Source organism: Alligator mississippiensis, chromosome 13 (genome assembly GCF_030867095.1).
Source record: "Alligator mississippiensis isolate rAllMis1 chromosome 13, rAllMis1, whole genome shotgun sequence".
Lineage (NCBI taxonomy): Eukaryota > Metazoa > Chordata > Crocodylia > Alligatoridae > Alligator > Alligator mississippiensis.
This window is the reverse complement of record NC_081836.1, coordinates 30,434,333-30,452,167: the sequence shown is the minus strand read 5'-3', so window position 1 is coordinate 30,452,167 and position 17,835 is coordinate 30,434,333. Positions and strand designations below refer to the sequence as shown.

The window sequence follows — 17,835 nt, the reverse complement described above, 5'->3', positions numbered from 1 at the left end:
TTGCAGCACCATGGGTTTATTTTTTTTTAAACATTTTTCTAGCTAGCATAAACTTTTGTTACTTAAAAGCCAGATTTACTTCAGTGTTAGCAGTAACAAGTAAGTCACTGCACTGCCCTCCCCCCCCACACAGAGTCCAAAACTTTTAGAAACAGGAACCTAAAACTGTACTGGGTGCCTGCGGGTTGTGCTTTCAAGTGATTTAGGAGCCCCAGGTCTACTTCGCCTTCAGACTACAAACCCCGAGGGAAGAAAAAAAATCAGGTGAAATTATAGCTGAATCCAGAGAATTATAGCTTTGACCTCATGCAAGTTCAATTGATGGGAAAGTGGCTGCAAATCTATCTGTGCATGTGCATATGTACATACTTACAGGAAGAGTTCAAGCCCTGAATTTGTCTCCATCAGACAAACATGTTAACTGTGAAACATCTTACAAGAGAAGTCTAACAATTAGGAAGTAATTAAAGGAAGAAGAGCAAAATAGCTCCTTTGCCTATTTAACAACTACATAATACAATAGCAGAAAGCAGGGCAGGGGGGGCATCTTAGGGCATTTTTACATAAGGTCTGGGACCCAGTGCCAGGCACTTTAATTAGAGAGCCGTGCTAATTAAAAGCGCACACATATCATGTGCATCAGCATCACCGCATGTCCCTGCACTAAAAAAATGGTGGCCGGGTGCTTTGAACTAAAGCTCATTGAATGCGTTTTATTTCAAAGCACTCCGCTGCCATTTTTGCAGCACAGGGATGCATGAGGACTCTGATACACAAGTCGCAGAAGGCTGCAGGAATGTATCAATTTCTGTGCTCTAGCAGAATCAATTGAGTCTGCTCCGATGCGCTGGATTTCCAGCGTGTTGGAGCAGGCTCTGTGCACATCTATAGGAGCCATTAGAGACCAACTGGCTCAGAGAGACAGGAGCCTTTGTAGACAACAACCTTTGTCAGAGCTGTGGATAATAATTAATGTCTTGGTCAACTGGTAGCAACTGGAAAAGTAAGTTGTTACCTAAAAATGCTCATACCCTGCTAAACAAGCTGGTCTCCAAGTTGCCACTCTGCCACCTTCAATTTGACTTTGGACTAATACAACTAACCACCTCTATAGAACAGGAAATGAAGAAGCAGGAAAATGTAAATAAAAACATCTGAATTAAATTTGGAAAGTGGATACATGTTACATACATTTGAAAACCACTTTTAAGTTTGCCTCACTAGATTTCAGCAGTTATTTGCTACTGAGGTGAACAGAACAGGTGTGGACGTTAATTTGGGCTATTATTTCAGTTGTCTGCACACTGAACTAGCCAGCACCTCAGTGTACCAAAAAATAAAAACATTCCAAACTGTGAGCCAAGTGTAATTGACACTGACTGCATTTTTTTTTTTTTAAAAAAGCTTGGATTCTGGAGCCCTATTCAGAGGCAGAGTCACTGTCCAAGCAATCTGAACACAAAGCCTGCAGCAGAAGCAAACAGTCACTTATTTTTGGAACTTCTTTGAAAGCTTGTGTGTAGAGGCAAGTCTTAGGAACTGTTAAGAGCAATAGCAGTGTCCTCAGATGCTGGGCTAAGCCAGCAGGGTACTCACCGGCACAGAGGTAGAAGATGCAGTGCTGCTCACCACAGCTGGCTTGAGGGAGGAGGTCAATAACTTAGCCACTCCTTGAGTCCCTCCACTTGTGTCTCCATTTGGACCACCAGGTGGTGCTACTAAAGTCAGCTTCTGGGAGACTGGAGTTTTCTTTACGGTGGAGCTTGGGGAGGAGCGGCTGGAGGTTTGCCCTGGGGAGGGTGTCTGCACACCAGACAGCAAGCTCCCTGAGGAGGAGCTCTGGTTTGCAGGCACACCAGATGTGGAACTGCTGGAAGAAGCCCCATGCTTGGAAAGGGAGCCAGAAATGAAAGGAGCTTTGTAGGATTGGCCTGAAGAACTGGAGCTGACTGAGTGCTTCCCTGCATAGCTCAGGGATGCCGGAGAGGAGCCTGGGGTCTTGTGAGAGCTGGTTGAAGCTGGGGTGCTGCCTGCTGCTGCTGAAGCTGAGGAATGGAAGCTCTGAGCTTTAGTTGATGTCTTAACCTGCTGGAGGAGAGAGCGCTGGGGAAGGGGGGAGGTGGACTTGGGGCTCTGCAGCTTGACAAATGGAGCTGAGGATGTGAAGTTTTTTTGTTGCTGGCTGCTCGAGTGAAAGACCTTTACCTGGGTGGCCGGCACAGGTGTTGATGTCTGGGGCCCATGACTTGGTCGCTGCAGGCTGTGGTGCTTCTGTTTGGCCTGATGTGCATCAGGGATTTTATTGGGGGAGGTTTGGCAGGACAGTTCTTTGTAACTGGAACTCTCTGTCTTTTTGTCTTGAGTGGACTGTCCCAATGCCAGTGCCTGTTCAGCCAGGAAATTGAGGGGTGACTGGAGAGAGCCACTGGGAGACGGGGAAGGAGAAGGACTGGACTTAGCAAAGTTCCTTTTCTCCTCTGAACTGGTGAGATTTGTCATCTTCTCTGAAGGAGTTTTTGGGGTCCCAGGAAGTGTGAAATCGGGGCTTCCAGCTGCCCTGCTATTTAGCACAGCCAGTTCTTTTGAGACAGCTTCCAGCGAGGAAGTTGGGTTATGAATTAAGTCCTCATCCAGAGAGTCATCCATACTGAAGGCAGCAGGGGTGGCTGCGCTGCTAGATGCCTGGGAAGCACTGAGAACCAAGAGCTCTCGAGTCTGGGTGCTGATGCCCATGCCTGCTCCCTGGGGCTCTGAAGACAGAGAAACTGTGCCACTTGAGTGGATCAATGGAACAGATATAGGAATCTTTTTATCTGGCTTACTGGAGGAGTCCTGAAAGAACATCAGGAGAGACACGTCAGACCCGACAAGGAACTTACTTCTCAAAGGAAAAGAAAGGCAGTTCTTACCAGGGTATCAATATCCCAAGCTGTCAAATGTCAGGGGCTAAGGCAGGTCCAGATCAGCATGCTCTCTGCAGGCTGACCTACAAGCTGTGTAGCACCACAGCTGACTGCTTAGTTCTCCAAGGACAGCCTGTTTAAGTCACAGATTCAATCCCTGCCCAGTAATGGTACTTGTGTCAACCAGGAGGATCTGCCCCTCATGTGCTCCACACAGACAAGAGAAAGCCAGAAGTGAACTTTAGCCAGGAAATATTCCCAGTTCCAACCAGCTGGGTTGGAAATACCCCAAGAGGAAACCCTTTGATCAGAGAACAAATCATTCAAAGTCCACATCTGTCACCCCTTAGGACAGACACATCCTATAACAAGCATATGGCAGATGCAGCTAACTGCTGTCAAGTAGCTTCATGACAACTCCTGGATTTTGGTAGAGACCGGGAAGTGAAGGCTGTATTATAATGCGAGAAACAAATCTGCATGCGTGGATGTGAGGGAGATTACATAGATATGGAAAAGAAAGCTTTGCCTGTTTTAAGCTCAACTTACCCAGTTCTCCCAAATTACAACCACTGCTAAACACTCCATTTCCTCAAAAATCTGGGAGGGGAAGACCTTTAGTGCATGGGGTAGGCAAAATATGGCCCATGGGCTTGATCCAGCCTGCCAGGCACCTTCATCTGGCCCATGGCACCCACCAACTAATTGTATCTTGCCCAGCCCTTCTGCCCATGAAGGTGGAGTGAGGCCCCCACCTTACCTCCTTCCCTCCCACCCCACAAATGCCACCCCCACCCCCTGACCCCACCCCCCCCATTTACCCTACTGCCCTCACACGCACCTCCCCACCCTACCACACACATACATCCCTCCACACCCCACCCCACACACACACACACACACACACAATACAAGACTAAGACTATTTTTGAGCTATTATGCAATCACCTCTACATACAGTAGGCAAACAAATCATGACAAAAATATTTTTTGTAATAAAATTAAAATATGTTATAACAGGCGTTTGACTTTTAGTGTATGATTTATTTTTTTCTGGTTCTAAGGATAACAAACCCCCCTCCCAAAAGGAGTATTTCTGGGGGCAAGGGGAGGGACTTCCGGTGGGTTTGGGGTGAGACGTCTGGTCCCAAGATGGCAACCAGGGAGGCGGGGCAGCTGTCAAGGGGCAGGGCTACCCACGTGACACTCAAAAGCTTACTAAACCTCATTTAGCAGCCCTCCAGCCAAAATAATTACCTGCCCCTGATTTAGCATGCATCTTTGGATTCCATGGTAGTTTTAAGGAGAGATCACTTATGCCCATTCTTCTGTCATATCCTTTTCCAAGATTTCTATATCCCTACACAGTAGCATCCTCATCCAAATGCTTTATTTAGAACTAGAGGAAGCCAAAAACTCAATCCCATAGAGTCACACGGAAGTAATCTGGCCCATGGAGAGAGGGAATCACTCTCTGGAATCCTTTCTCCACCTTATAAAGGATAAGCATTGCCCCCTTGAGGTAGGGAGATGACACCACTCACCTTCACTTTCACCTTCGGAGGAGCCATCACTTTTTTCTTTGCCCTGTTTGGAGACATACACAGAAACATGGGCTCATTCAATGTCCCTGAAGAACAACAGAATTAAAGAGCACGCTGGGGACTCTTCACAAGAGTGCATTAACTAATCTCCTGAGATTCAGAGGAAGAGAGGCAGCTTCTTTGGTTGCTAGGATTCTAAGCACATGAGGTTTCTTTTTCTAGACAGCCCCAAATTATGCTTCATGTTAGAAAGGAGGGAGGTGGGAAGAAGAAAAGTCTTTGGAGTACTGGCAAAACATACTTCTAAAACTTGCGCTGTAAGCATTCAGCCTGCACATTCTCCACCTACTGTCCCATTAGAACCAGAAGTGGGTTTGCTACAATAATCCATGCCAGAGCACAGGCATCTACAGCAAGATCCAGCAACAAAATTAGTATGACCACTCTGCCAAAGGTCACTACAGAGGCAAACTGGGAATCAAGAAGGTATCAAGGATCTAAGGACATCCTTGGATGGCAAACCTTTTGACAGTAAGTCTCATAAAAATCACTGGTCATTGGAGCAGGCACCATCCCAACCAGATCTAATTCTCATGACCAACCAGCATCCTTCCTTCTTGCCTCTGCTAACTAGTTCTTATTTAGCTAAGCAACAGGAAAGAAGAGACCAAGTCTGAGACAAACAGGGTGAGTGCCACACATACACTGATGACATAACAGCCCAAACTTTCTCAGTGCCTCCTCTGGGTCAAGTGTACACACTCAGCAGAATGAGCAACAACTGAATACCATAGGGAAGCCCTGTGTATGGAGTTCACATCTGAGACTACTTCAAGTGCCTGCACAATGAGTCCCATTTTAACCATATTTCAGGAAATGCAAAAGATGAACAATTAACAATGAACCTATTGTTGAGAGTGGCCCTATGCAACCCTCTAATCTTCTCAGAAGCTCTCCCACTCAGAGGAACCAAACCTTGTGCAATTCATCCAGGCCACAATCATACAAGCAAAATTAGAGGCTGCTGCCCTGAGCCTGTGTTAAAATTCATAAAAAACTTTACTCAGTACCCCCAACCAAGAGGAATCAAGCAGTAGGCTCCTAGTTTGTCAACTGCCACAAGATACTCACAGGATGGATGTTAGGTGCCCATGCACACGCCTGCTCTCCTTGAACAGTGTCCTGGAAAGGAAAAAGAGGGCAGTGAGTAGTTGCATCTAGCCTGGCCCACAAGGATGACTGAGCCAAACCGCTGGAGCCAAAGACAGCTGATGCCGAGGCATACCATTCTATTCCAGGAAGCTCTTCACTATCATCAGCTTCCCATTCAAGTCCCTCTCTTGGGTAGATCTTCTCTTGGCAGGCTCAGGGGCCAATAGGGATTACAGCTTCAGTGAGCCCTCTGCTACTGGAACCAGATAAATTAATTGGCACTGCCATATCAGCTCCAGTTCAGTTAACTGGGATCACTGCAACTGCTTCTTCAGGTGTCAGGGGAAGAAGCTTATAAACACAGTTAAGACGTATGCATTTAATGCCTTCCCCTTGCTATTCCCATACCTGATTATAAAAATCAAACCATTTTGAAAAAAAATGCCAGCTCAGAGTATGTATTCTTTTAACTGCCGTTTACCTACCAGAATAAAAATAGACTGCCTATTTTCACACAACCCTCCTTGAAGTTCTTAAAGATCAATCACTGCCTTGTCATTTACAGAGAATCAAAATGATTTGCATGTGAAATATGTACACCAATTGTTGCCATTCCCTTTGCCCTGCTTTCTGTCCACTTATCTGTTTGTCTGCCTTCAGACCATAAGGTCTGAGCTGAGCCTGTCCTCCACCAATTGGAAGGTGACCAAGAAAAAACATTTTCGTTCCTAGTCATTTTCTGATCAATTCCATGTCTTGGCTCTCCAGTGTTTAGTGCCAGTATTGCAACAGTACCTGGCTAATGCTTCAGGAACCATTCACTAGGTTAAGAACCAGTTTCCTCCAGAAGTTGGAACAACTATGGAAATGTTTCTATTTCAAGCCAACATAATCCTGTACACTTATTTCCCAATTGCTTTACTCAGCCTGTGTTATGTGAAAAGAGCATGACAAATGCATTTGGGCATCTCATTTACATACATAGTTGCAGCAAAGCAGCATGCAGATGTCCATGTAGAGCTGTCATTGGTTATTTGCATGTGCAGCTATAAAAACCTGGGACCCATTTCTCCCCTCTTCCCTCGATAATCTACAAAGGAGGTTGAGGAAGAGAAAATGGAACATCACCATCCAACTCACTGAAAACAAAGGATGCCAAACTCCAGCAGTGGGAACATACTGCTGTCCTTTTAAAACCACAGAGCAAGACAACAGACAGTCTCATCAAAATGGCTCCCTCCATCTCATGCTGGCATCCTCATTTCTAGACCTCAAGAGCAAGCACAGATGAGCAGTGCAGAAGATATCAAGGTCTGATTCCTGCTGAAGTCACTGAACCCTGTGCTTCAGCCTTCCTTCTTGATGACAGGGACACAGCAGGGATACTGTGGGATTCTCACCAACTCTAGATGGACTTAGAGATTCTTTCAGTAAGGAACACCAGGAATGCTAAAATGAGCCAGCTTTGACCTCACTCACCTGGCCTGCATCCAGCCCTTTGGCCAGAGGGCTTTCACTTCCGCATCTAGGAAGGTTTTCAAATAATCTTCCAAAGACTGAACCTTGTTTTTCTCAAGCTCATAGCCATCCACTTTCATCTTCACCGCATGGCAAAGCAGCTCCCTGAGGGATGGGCAGACTTCAGACAAAGGTTACTCAAAACTTCCCCCAAAGGAGGTGCACTCTATCCCCAGAGTTTGGTGGACATTTTGAGACTGGACTGAATCAGTCTCCACACATTAGGTTATGCCAGTCTGCAACAGACCATAGACCAGTTCAGTTTAGGATCCATAGCCCAGGTGTTCCCAAAAGCCAATCTTTCAGAGAAGAGCAATACTTCCCCAATAATGCCCACCACCCACTGTGCCACAAGAGTAATAGGGGCAAATCCTTCCCAACTCCCTTATCTTCCCCACCCCCCCACCAGGTATTATCAACAGGCCATAATTACAAGTGTTAACAGCTATAAAAATGAACCTCCATTGTCTTGAGAACTCCCTGCAGCAACTTTTTACAGAAGACTCAGTCTATGCTGTGTGAAATCTCCTTCATATTCTAAAGGAAACTGGCAATAACAGTGTCCCTCCTGTTATGACACGCAGTGAAAAGGAGGCAGCAACCAGATTTCACTACCAAGAGGGAGATTTGATAAATCTTCAAAACACATAAAAGATGGTTATAAAGAGGCTGGTGACTGACAATTCACTGTGGCCATGGGGGACAGAACAAAAAGTAATGGTTTTAAGTTGTAACAAGGGAAATTAGATTTCAGGAGAATTGGATTTTAGGAAAAGCTTTCAACTACAAGGCTGACTGAGCACTGGAACAAATTACCGAGAGAGAATGGGGAGTTTTCATCACTGGATAACTCACTTTTACCTTCCAAACTCTTGGATGAAATGGTTTAGACAGATGATGATTCTGGCTTGACCGGAGCACTGGACTAGACAGCCTTTTGAGGTCCCTTCCAGCCCTATAATTCTATCATTTCCCTTCACCAATATTCCCAATTGTTCTTTTTGTCCAAGTCTATAATCCCAGGTACTGCACCCTCATCAGGCTCTATAATCTCAGGTGCTGCAGCCTATAATCTAGTAGGTTTTCTATTAATGAAAGCTGGTCCTGTTAGAACATCCATCTCTTCAGTGCAGCTCCTTCTTTCCCCAAAGAGCTCCCTCCTTTGGCCTATACATACTGAGGCTCCTTAATGCCTCCCACAGAGTTGGCCCTGGGCCTGACAAGCAGGAGTATTCTTAGAACACAGCCAGAACCTGGGACTAGCAAGTACAGAAATAATGTGGTGGGGCAATACCAAGCCTCTGAGCAGCCTGCTACTATCAAGGGTTAGTACCTCTCAAAAATGTAAACAAGCTAAGGTTAGGTACTAACACTTCAGCAACTTCAGGAGCCTGGACTGGGGAAAAAGTAACACAGCTGAACAAAACCTCCAAACCACGCAAACCTGATTTCATCATTCCACTGAAATTTCTTTCGTGGTCCCATGATGCGCTTTCCTCCCTTCTCTTCATCGTCTTCCTCATCAGAGCAAATCCGGTCTCTCTGCTCCTTGTCCTTTTCCTCTTCCAACATCCTAACAGAGGAATGGAATTAGTGAGCTAAAGAAGCCATGGCTGCCAGATGTCACCTGGCTCAAATATTTGGCAGGATTCAGGGAAAAAGTTAGGCATGTGTAAGGATGGCAAGAAGATGCAGAGGTATAAATAGTTAATGCTAACATAAGCCTTGGAAGCGATAGTCAATCTCAAGCTTCAGGATTTAAGACAATTTCTAATACTAGCAATTAGGAGGCCTCTTGTAGCTCCCTCTGAAGTATTTAGTACTGGCCACTGTCAGAGAAAGGATACTGAACTAAATGTCCTTCAGCAGTTCTTGAATACAGGAATGCCATGCCAAGTAGAAGGAAGCCCCCAAACAATCTCAAGGTAGAAAGGAACCTGCCAAGAAGAGTCAAAGATAGCTGTTGCTTCTTTTGTATGGCATCAGATATCAATTTCTAGAACTATGAGACCCTGTTTAGTATTATCACTCAACGTGTGGATTCCATCTGCACTGTCTGGGCATTTGTAAAGATTGCAGCTTTCAATTAAGAGCTGTGCTGTGCTGTTTGTTGGATGCTGAATTCACACAAGGGGCTGTCCAAGATGTTCTTCTTGTGAAGTGTTGTTTTGAAGCATTCATATCCAGATCTCAGTCTGTTCAGCTTGACCCATGCTTCTCTGTTAAGGTCATGCCCAATGAGGAACTTGTTTGGTGTTGGTATAAAATGCTGTAGGAATAGGTCTGTGCAACAGGGCCCCAACACTGTTACTAGAGGGGCAAATGTGCTTGGGCTTTCCTCCATCCCCTCTCTCTTCCATTTCACTTCCCTCTTTCCCCTCTTGCTCTGACCCTCTGTCTCCTTACACTCCCCTCCTCCTCTCCCACAGTATTTGGACATTGTTGCTCACGTTTTCCAGGTGCTACCGCAGCCCACTAGCAGGCTGAGGATTTTGGAAACAAGAAGGCTGCCAGGTCCAGGTGCAGTCAGCCCCTGATGATCCAAGGGTGGAAGTGGAAGAGTCAGGTGTGACCTGTATCACCCTTTATAAATGCAAACCTCAGGCCAGACAGGTAGACTGGCCACAGGCATCCCAGGGGAAGGAGCTTCCCGTGGAGAGGTAGAAGAACTGATCTCGGAGCCGGGAAGAAGTGGCCCTGGACAGCAGCCGGGCAGAGAAGACCAGCGGCATCATGTTGGTAATCAGGTAAGTTCTGGTACTTGTTTATTCTTTCACTTGTAGTAAGGTGAACCCCAGGCAGATCATTTTGGTTTTGAGTTGAGCTGATGTCCAGGATTGTGGGTGATCCTTGACCTGGTGGTCTGAACTGTGGCTATTTGGGGGGGGGGGGGGGGGGGTGTAGAGGCCACAGAAAGGAGGCGCTCATGAAATATCCCAAACCTCAAATGCAATTGGGAAGACAGAGACTGGGAGGTTTGCTCTGAGCCTGGCAAGGAGAAGAAGCCAACCAGAACTGCAAAAAAGTGGCAGAACATGTGGCAGCAGGCCTTCAAGCCTGCAAACATGCCTGCTGCGTCTAAAGTTTGTAGACCTGACTAGTGAGATCCAAGCTAGTAAGCACAGCTAGAGTAAAACTGAACTGAGGCCAGGAGGGTCCTAGCCCAGACACAGACCTGATGTCCAAAGGTCTCCTCACCTGTAAGAGTCCTTTCCTTGTCTACTTGTTCCATTAAGTTGTGGCATGCGGAAGTACAGATGGAAGGGAGACCCGGCAGGAATGAGAAGGCTAGCAGGAAGAAGTCCTGGAAAGCCGTTACGCCATGCCAGCACCCTGGGTGTGTACAGTCTGACCTTTCCTACCAGGTGACCCACTGTGTTGCAGCCCATAGGTTCGGTTCAGGTTCCCCAATCTCTTCTACGAGCTCGTGGACTTCACATATAACCTGTTTACAACTTTTAAGCCTCCATCTGTTCAGGTCTTCAGTTAACAGCTGTTCGACCAGGTGATTGTAATCATCTCTTGCCTCTATTTCCAGTTAAAATGTCTTTTTCTGTTACTTGGTCTAATGCCTGAGAGTACATGGAGTACATCTGTGCATGTGCTTCAGTTGTGCAGCCTGTTATAAGCACACCATTAAGTAGTGTCAAGCTTTTTAGTATGAAAACTTCTGGACTATAGAGGAGCATAATATTCTGCTGAGGCATATATCATTGCAAGTGCAGTGGTTCTGAGCACTTTGAAGTTGGCACCCCATGCCATGCTGACAAAATATCTTAACAGTTACACATGCATAGACTTTACCGCTGATCTTCTGAATGTGATATTTGTATGTGAGGGAACAGTCTAATACAACTCCTAGAAAGGTTGGGGTATGCTCATGGGGAAGGATGTGGTTGCCTACTCTGATATTCAGTGTACTCTTGGCTCAACAACTGTCCAGATGGAAGAGTGATAACACTGATTTATTGATGATCAACTTTAAGTGCCACTTGTGGAGCTTAAGCAATGAGTTCCATGTCAGTACTTAGTATCTTTTTCAAATCTGTCATAGTTATTCCTTGAGCTACTATGGCAACATCATCAGTGTACATATATTGCTTAGATGTTGTATACAAGAAGATCCTTGGGAGACTTCATTCTTCAGAGTTTGTACTTTGTTTTTTTTCTTCTTTGTTGGTGATGAGTTTGAATGAGCTGCTGGAGATCATGATGCAAGTGCATAACTTGTGGTCAAGGTATCATAGAGCACAGTTTATATTTGAGGCCTTGGTGCCATACAATGTCATAGGTTGATAAATACCATGCCTATTTTCTGCTTCATTTCAAATCTGTTTTCTATGTCAGATGTAAGTAATGTAACTTGGTCAGTGTAGCCAGCTTTTTCCCCAAACATATGACTCACTTGAGCAGACAAGTATGGTGCATAATTGACCACCTTACAGGCAAAGGCACCAAAAAAACAACATTTTCGTGTCAACAAACTCCATCGTGAAAACACTGTGCAACAACAGCAGGTACGCTAACCCAAGTAAGCAACACAGAGAAATGACTAGACACCCAACTCATGAACAACTTAATCACCCAAGGTCAACCTTAAGTTAACTGCCCACATCTCTGACACTAAATTCGACACAGCTATTAAAAGCGATCAAGACTGGCAAGTCACATGAAGGCAAAGAACCACGATGAAAAGATGGCTTAAAAAATTCATGTATAAATGTCTACAAAGTAACAGACTTCAAAAATCTGGAGGAAAGCTGACATCACTGGGCACCTATATACGTGCCAGACATTTGCTCCAACACGTGCTAACTGACACACTCCAGCAGCCTCCACGTAACATGTCATGAGCATCCCGACGTTTCAAAATGGCGACAGGGGCACTTTAACTAAAGCTCACTCAATGATCTTTAGTCAAAGTGCCCCCCACCAGCATTCTGAAGTGCAGGATGCTGAATACATGCGACACTGTGGGTCCCTTAATTGGAGCAACTCTCAGAGCCGCTCTAATTAAAACACCCCTCCACCCCAGAAGAACACATGTAAAGATGCCCATTGCTATCCTGAAACCAAATAAACCACCAGAGGATGCAAAGAGCTACTGACTCATCTCACTACTCTCCATTACATACAAACTCACGGTGCACATAATCCTGAATAAAATACATAATATCATTGAAACCCAGCTCCCCAAAGAGATAACTAATAAAAAGATTACAAGCTTACTTAGCAAACTTGGCTTGCGTATGGGCTTGGCATTCATCCTGGTATTTAGACATCTGCTCTGGCATTGCCCTGCCAATGGCTTCCTTCAGCTTCTGAAGAGGCTCTTTCAAGCGTCCACCCTGCAGAGAGCATCACAAGACAAGGTAAGATATCCCAAAACCCGTTTCACTCAAAAAATCCTATACTGGCAGTTCAGAGACCTTGGCAATGCTGTAGCCACATGGTGGCCATTAGATGTCCAGCACAGAATGGCAATGCCTCATATAATAACAATGACTGTGCTCTGAAGATCTGAAATTAAGTATAAATTAATAGATCTGGGGCACTTCCAAGATAACCCACCTGCTCATAGAGATAAAGTTTGCGGGCACGCTTGACCAGAGTGTCCTTGCTGCAAGGCAGGAAGGCGGCCAGGTGGGCATAGACCCCAGATCGGATCTGGCTGTTCAGCTCCCGGGTCTGTAGCTCTATGCTGGTAGAAAAGGACAGACAATATTTTCTCATGACTTCATTAGGGCCTCTCCACACAGCACCATCAAACTCAGGGAGAGGCCACCAGAAGATACTAGGAAAGTGTCAGGCTCATTCTAGAAGTCCCCCAGGGTTTTTCAACCCAACTTATACCAATCCTTATACTACCTAACCCTGGGGCAAACAGATGACTGCTAAAATGGATGAGTAGCATCATTTTTTTCTGTGACCAGAGAAGTTAAGTGGACTGATTTCTATTCTGCATTCTGGTGGAAAATATTTTTGGGCACTCAGGGCAATCATACTTTGCTGTAAGTAGTTTCATAAGTAGGACGTTTAGATGTTCTTTTCATCTCAGAGGAAGATGACTGTCTGGGCCAAGCAATAAGCCACAGAGACTGCTCCCTAACTGGTTCTCCATAACATTATGTTCCACTTGATTGGGTGTGTGTTAGTTCATGGGTTAATACTACAGTCTTGTTGCGAGTGTGGCTGTGTTTAAGAGAGATTAAGGCTCTGAGGCTATAAGCAAAAGTTGCATTTGTCCTGGGATAAACCATTTTATCCCGGAACAAAATGCATTCATACAAACATCTACATCTGTTGTCCCAGGGTTAATCCTAAAATGGTTTATGGGATAAGAAGTACTAACAGTTTATGCTAGGACATTGCAAAGTGTGCCTGAATGGTTATCTCAGGACTGCATCATTGAACCAGTGGTAGTGCATTCAGCTGCTCACTAAATCCCAAATAGAAGAGCAATGTGTGTACCTGCCAATACCACAATATTTCTGTTTCAAGATGTACATAGGCACAAATCAAATACAATGTCTGTTCCTAGCCTGACAGAGCTGGAGAGAAAAGAGAGTAGACGTAGGAGGAAAAAGACTAGCTCCAGGGATGACAGAGTAGAGTCTGAGAGAGGACAGAGGGAACTACAATGGCACAATAAAGACTGTTTGTTTGAAGTTGAGCAGTTTGCTGTGCTGTTTTGGAAGTTGACACTCAGATCTTCCACTCCCTGTACATGGCAGGATGCACTGCATATTACAGTAAAAGCTCTGTTACCTGGCATCCCCCATTCCCGGGGAAATATGCTGGTTAATTGAGTGGCCCCAGCCACTATTTCTCCTGCCACATCTGGGGCATCCCTCCACCCCTCCTGCGGCATCACCGTCCTTCCCGCCGCATAGCCGCCCGTCCCGCAGGCCCCACGGGACAGAGAGGCAGGCCCCACACAGCCCTGCACAGTCTGTTATGCACCCAGGCTCTGGAGGCTCAGCAGCGCAGACCGCTTTGCCCCTGGCCACGGGGGGTCAGAGAAACCAGAAGTGCCACAGTGGGCACTTCCAGTTTCACTTTATCTTACTAGCTGGCATGCTGGGTAGTAGAGCATGCCAGCTTGTAAGAAGCCGGATAGCGCAGCTTTGCCGTAGTATATTTAATAATAATAAATGTTGCCTTTGTTGTTCTGTATTCCTTTTTTGTTGAACATGTTGAAATGAGAGAGAAAGAAAAAGAGAGACAAATAAGAGAAAGAGGAGAGAAAGGAGAACAGAGCGAGAACCAGACACATGCACACGCACACAGAGAACCATGTGCACAAACACAGAGAACCAAAACACATCCAGAACAGACACATGCACACAAACATCTGCAACTAGACATGTGTGTGCACATAGAATCTGAGGCAGACAAACGCACAGAACCAGATGCTGGGCTCGCAGCGGGTGGGAGTCAGGCGCGTTCAGCTGCTGCCAGGCACGAAGCCTGGGCTGCTCCCAGCAGGAAGCTGAGTGGCTGCAAGCCCTGCTGCAAGCAGACTGGGCTCCATGTTGGTAGCAGCTACCCAGAGCCTGGGCCAGTTGCAGCCAGGAGACTACAAACATCTGCTCCGGCATCAGCTCCATACCAACAGGTGCACGCGTGCCTCAGAGCGGATGGTGGGGACAGGGCCTGAGGCAGCACAGCCCACCCACTATCCACTCTGAGGTGTACATGCAGTAGCTGTCAACATGAAGCTGTGAAGCCTGGCACAGCTGTTTGCAGCCTGCTTGCTGCCTGCTGTAGCTGCCCAGAGCCCAGGCTGGCTACAAACAGCTGTGCCAAGCTCCAGAACACAGTCATCAGCTCTGTGCCAGCAGTGGGGGAGAGGCCGGCATTGCACTGCCTCAGGCTTCCCCCACCACCATCTGCTCCGAGGCACACGTGCACCCGCTGGCCTGGAGCTAATGTTGGACCCCGGAGTAGATGTTTGCAGTCTCCTGGCTGCAACCAGCCCAGGCTCTGGGTAGCTGCTACCAACCACAGAGCCTGGTCTGCTTGCAGCCGGGCTTGCAGATGCCCAGCCACCTGCTGTGAGCAGCCCAGGCCTTGTGGCTGGCAGCAGACGCCTAGAGCCCAGGCTGGCGGTGGCATGCTGAGCAAAACGGCCTTGTGTGCCATGCTTAGCACGTGCCAGGGGTTGCCAACCCCTGGTATATGGCATGTAGCTACCCTTCCCATTTCACAGATAGGCAAACTAAAATACCAAGAGACCGAGGAATCATTCCAGCTCACAGAGCAAGACAGTGAAGAACTGAACTTGGTAACCCTTGTTTCAAGCATCTCTTCTATCCACAGGCAGCACTATATGGATTGGATGACCCTCCTGGAAGGGATGCTATTAGACATAGAATCTAGATTGGACTCAAATGCTTGAGCGGAGGGATATGAATAGCCAACAGTATTTGGAAAAAATCACTGCACATTTCAACAGCTTCTTGTGAAGACCAGATGAGAACCAGAGGTTTGGACACACCTCCCAAGTTTCGCCCTCAAGCCCCAAGTATTGATGTATTCTTACTGAAGGCCATTTAGAGAGGACATCATGACTATTCCACACAGGCTCACCTTGGAGGAGCTTATGCAGGGTAGCAGCATCCTTGTCTCTGCCCCCAGAACTAGGAAGTGTGGTCAAGGAACGGGAACCGTATCCCAAGAACCATGTTTTATGTAAACTTTCCCCTTCCCCACACAGTTTTGTGCCATCCCCCTCACACTAATAACAGACAAGAAAATGTGGTGTCCTTACTCCAGTATGATGTTATTGACATCCTGGGTGAAGAACCGCTGTTTGCCTTCTCCTTCTGCAGCTCTTGCAGCCTGGGTTACGCCAAATGGTAAAACATTAGTTCACACACAGATACAAAGTATGAGCAAGCCAGGTGCTTTCAGAAAGGACCCTGTAATATGGCTCTACTGACAGTGATGCCATTTAGATATGGGCTACGTCCCCAATAATGGCACTGATGTTACATAACACCATTCACAAGATAAATTCACTGGCTTCTGGGATGGACTGAGTCTTGCTCTATTACTTCTGAACAAATTATAAGTACCTCCTGGAGGTAGGCGCTGCCTGCTCCCCAGCCTGACTCCAAGCTGCCCCAGATCTCTCCTCTTTCTCTGACCTGCAATGCAGCAGTGCCAACACTCACCTTTTCTATGAAAGAAAGCTCCTAAGAAGGTGCCCTGCAGTGCAGTCCCAGTCTGCTGTGGGCAGCATTCCAAGAACTATCCAAGACGCATACTGTTGTAGTTTGGCCCAGCCTGTATGGGTCACTGCTTTCATCTGAATGGATATACGGGAAGATATCTACCAATGCTTCTGGGCCAGTCCGCAGGGGAGAGGGTCCCAGAAACAAAAAGAATGCAGAGCCAATATTGCTAATAAATGGTCTCCCTGATAGAGCACCATGACACAAGCGGAGACTCCAGCCCCTGAAAGCCGCTAATGCACAGAGCAAGACATTCAAACTTCCTTCTGCTGAACAATGTTGTATTCTTGGTACCCTACAGACTTTATATTATTAATTAACCACACAGGAAAGCAATGCTTAGGAAAGCAATTACACAGGAAAGCAATGCATACAAAGTTTCTTCTCAGTGACTTCAGGTCATGGTTTGTAGAATGCTCACCCCAAATTTTTAGACACAACTTGCTAAGCAGAAAATGCTGCTTCGTTGAAAGTGAGATTTTGTTTTTGGAAAGGAAAAAAAAGCTTGTCTTTAATATCTGGAGTTTCCCCATGAAACAAAATCCAGTTTCTGACCACCTCTAGTTCCTGGCCTAGAAAGCAGCAAGCTGAGACAATCAACCTGTTGGCTTCTTTGTGGAAGATGAGAGGCCCCATCCCTTCCCATTGTGCTAGCCAGGCATAGACTCTACCAGCCAATACATCTGCTCATTCTCCAGTGTTAAGAAATCTCCATTCTTTCACTCCAAACAATGCCACAATTCCTTCACTGAGGTGGGAGTGGGACTCAGGTCCCAGATTAGCAGAGCAGAGCCCCCGGCAGCTTCTCAGCAGGTCCAGATTTGCCTCATGTTTAGTTCCCAATGACGCCAACAAAAACGAGTCCCATGCTATTCTGAGCCACAGTGAGGTATAGTGTGACTACTTTCTGAAATGAGGGGCTGGAGGAAAGAGCAATAGCTCTGGACTGCAAGCAGGATTCCCTCTGACCAGAATCAGATATAAAAGGTCCCTTGTTCTCTCACAAGTCCTCCCTTTCTGGCAGGACCATATCCTGCCTCAGACCCATCAGGCTCTGGATGCTATAGCCACTCACAAATTACACACTAGTGTGGCCTGTGAAGCTGAGTGAGAATACTCCCGTCATGTGGCAATGAACATGGCTCATTAGCAACCAGCTCACCTGGTATGTTTTGACAGCAGCCTTCCCAAGAGAGCTAGGGAGAGCTCCTGCAACACAGCAAAAGATAGCTCCAGAATACACAGCTTTTCATTTCATGGTGGAGATGTTGAACCTGAGTTTGTGGTTTGGAAAAGAAGTGCTCTGTGTGTGACTGGCATCCAAGCTGCCCTTAGAGGAGGCAACCTCACCCTTACCACTAATATGGTTTCAGCAAGGCTGGTCCACTCTGGATGCTAAGCAATGAGACCTCCTACAACAGGACAGAATGCTGGCTATACATTGATGACAAAATGTGTAAGATCCAGCAGAAAAATCCT

At 46.4% G+C, this 17,835-nt stretch overlaps 1 protein-coding gene across 3 annotated transcripts in view; it reads right to left on the bottom strand.

Annotated features, from left to right (window-relative positions):
* UBN1 (ubinuclein 1) overlaps positions 1-17,835 on the bottom strand; it is a 34,322-nt gene that overhangs the window by 7,093 nt on the left and 9,394 nt on the right. For all 3 annotated transcript variants that reach the window (XM_059716701.1, XM_019493036.2, XM_006262871.4), the window contains 8 exons: positions 15,891-15,961; positions 12,689-12,818; positions 12,347-12,465; positions 8,562-8,690; positions 7,079-7,222; positions 5,579-5,629; positions 4,448-4,490; positions 1,597-2,832 (listed from right to left, as the gene is read on the bottom strand). In XM_059716701.1, coding sequence (XP_059572684.1) covers positions 1,597-2,832; positions 4,448-4,490; positions 5,579-5,629; positions 7,079-7,222; positions 8,562-8,690; positions 12,347-12,465; positions 12,689-12,818; positions 15,891-15,961 — 1,923 coding nt within the window. The remainder of the gene's footprint in view (positions 1-1,596; positions 2,833-4,447; positions 4,491-5,578; positions 5,630-7,078; positions 7,223-8,561; positions 8,691-12,346; positions 12,466-12,688; positions 12,819-15,890; positions 15,962-17,835) is intronic.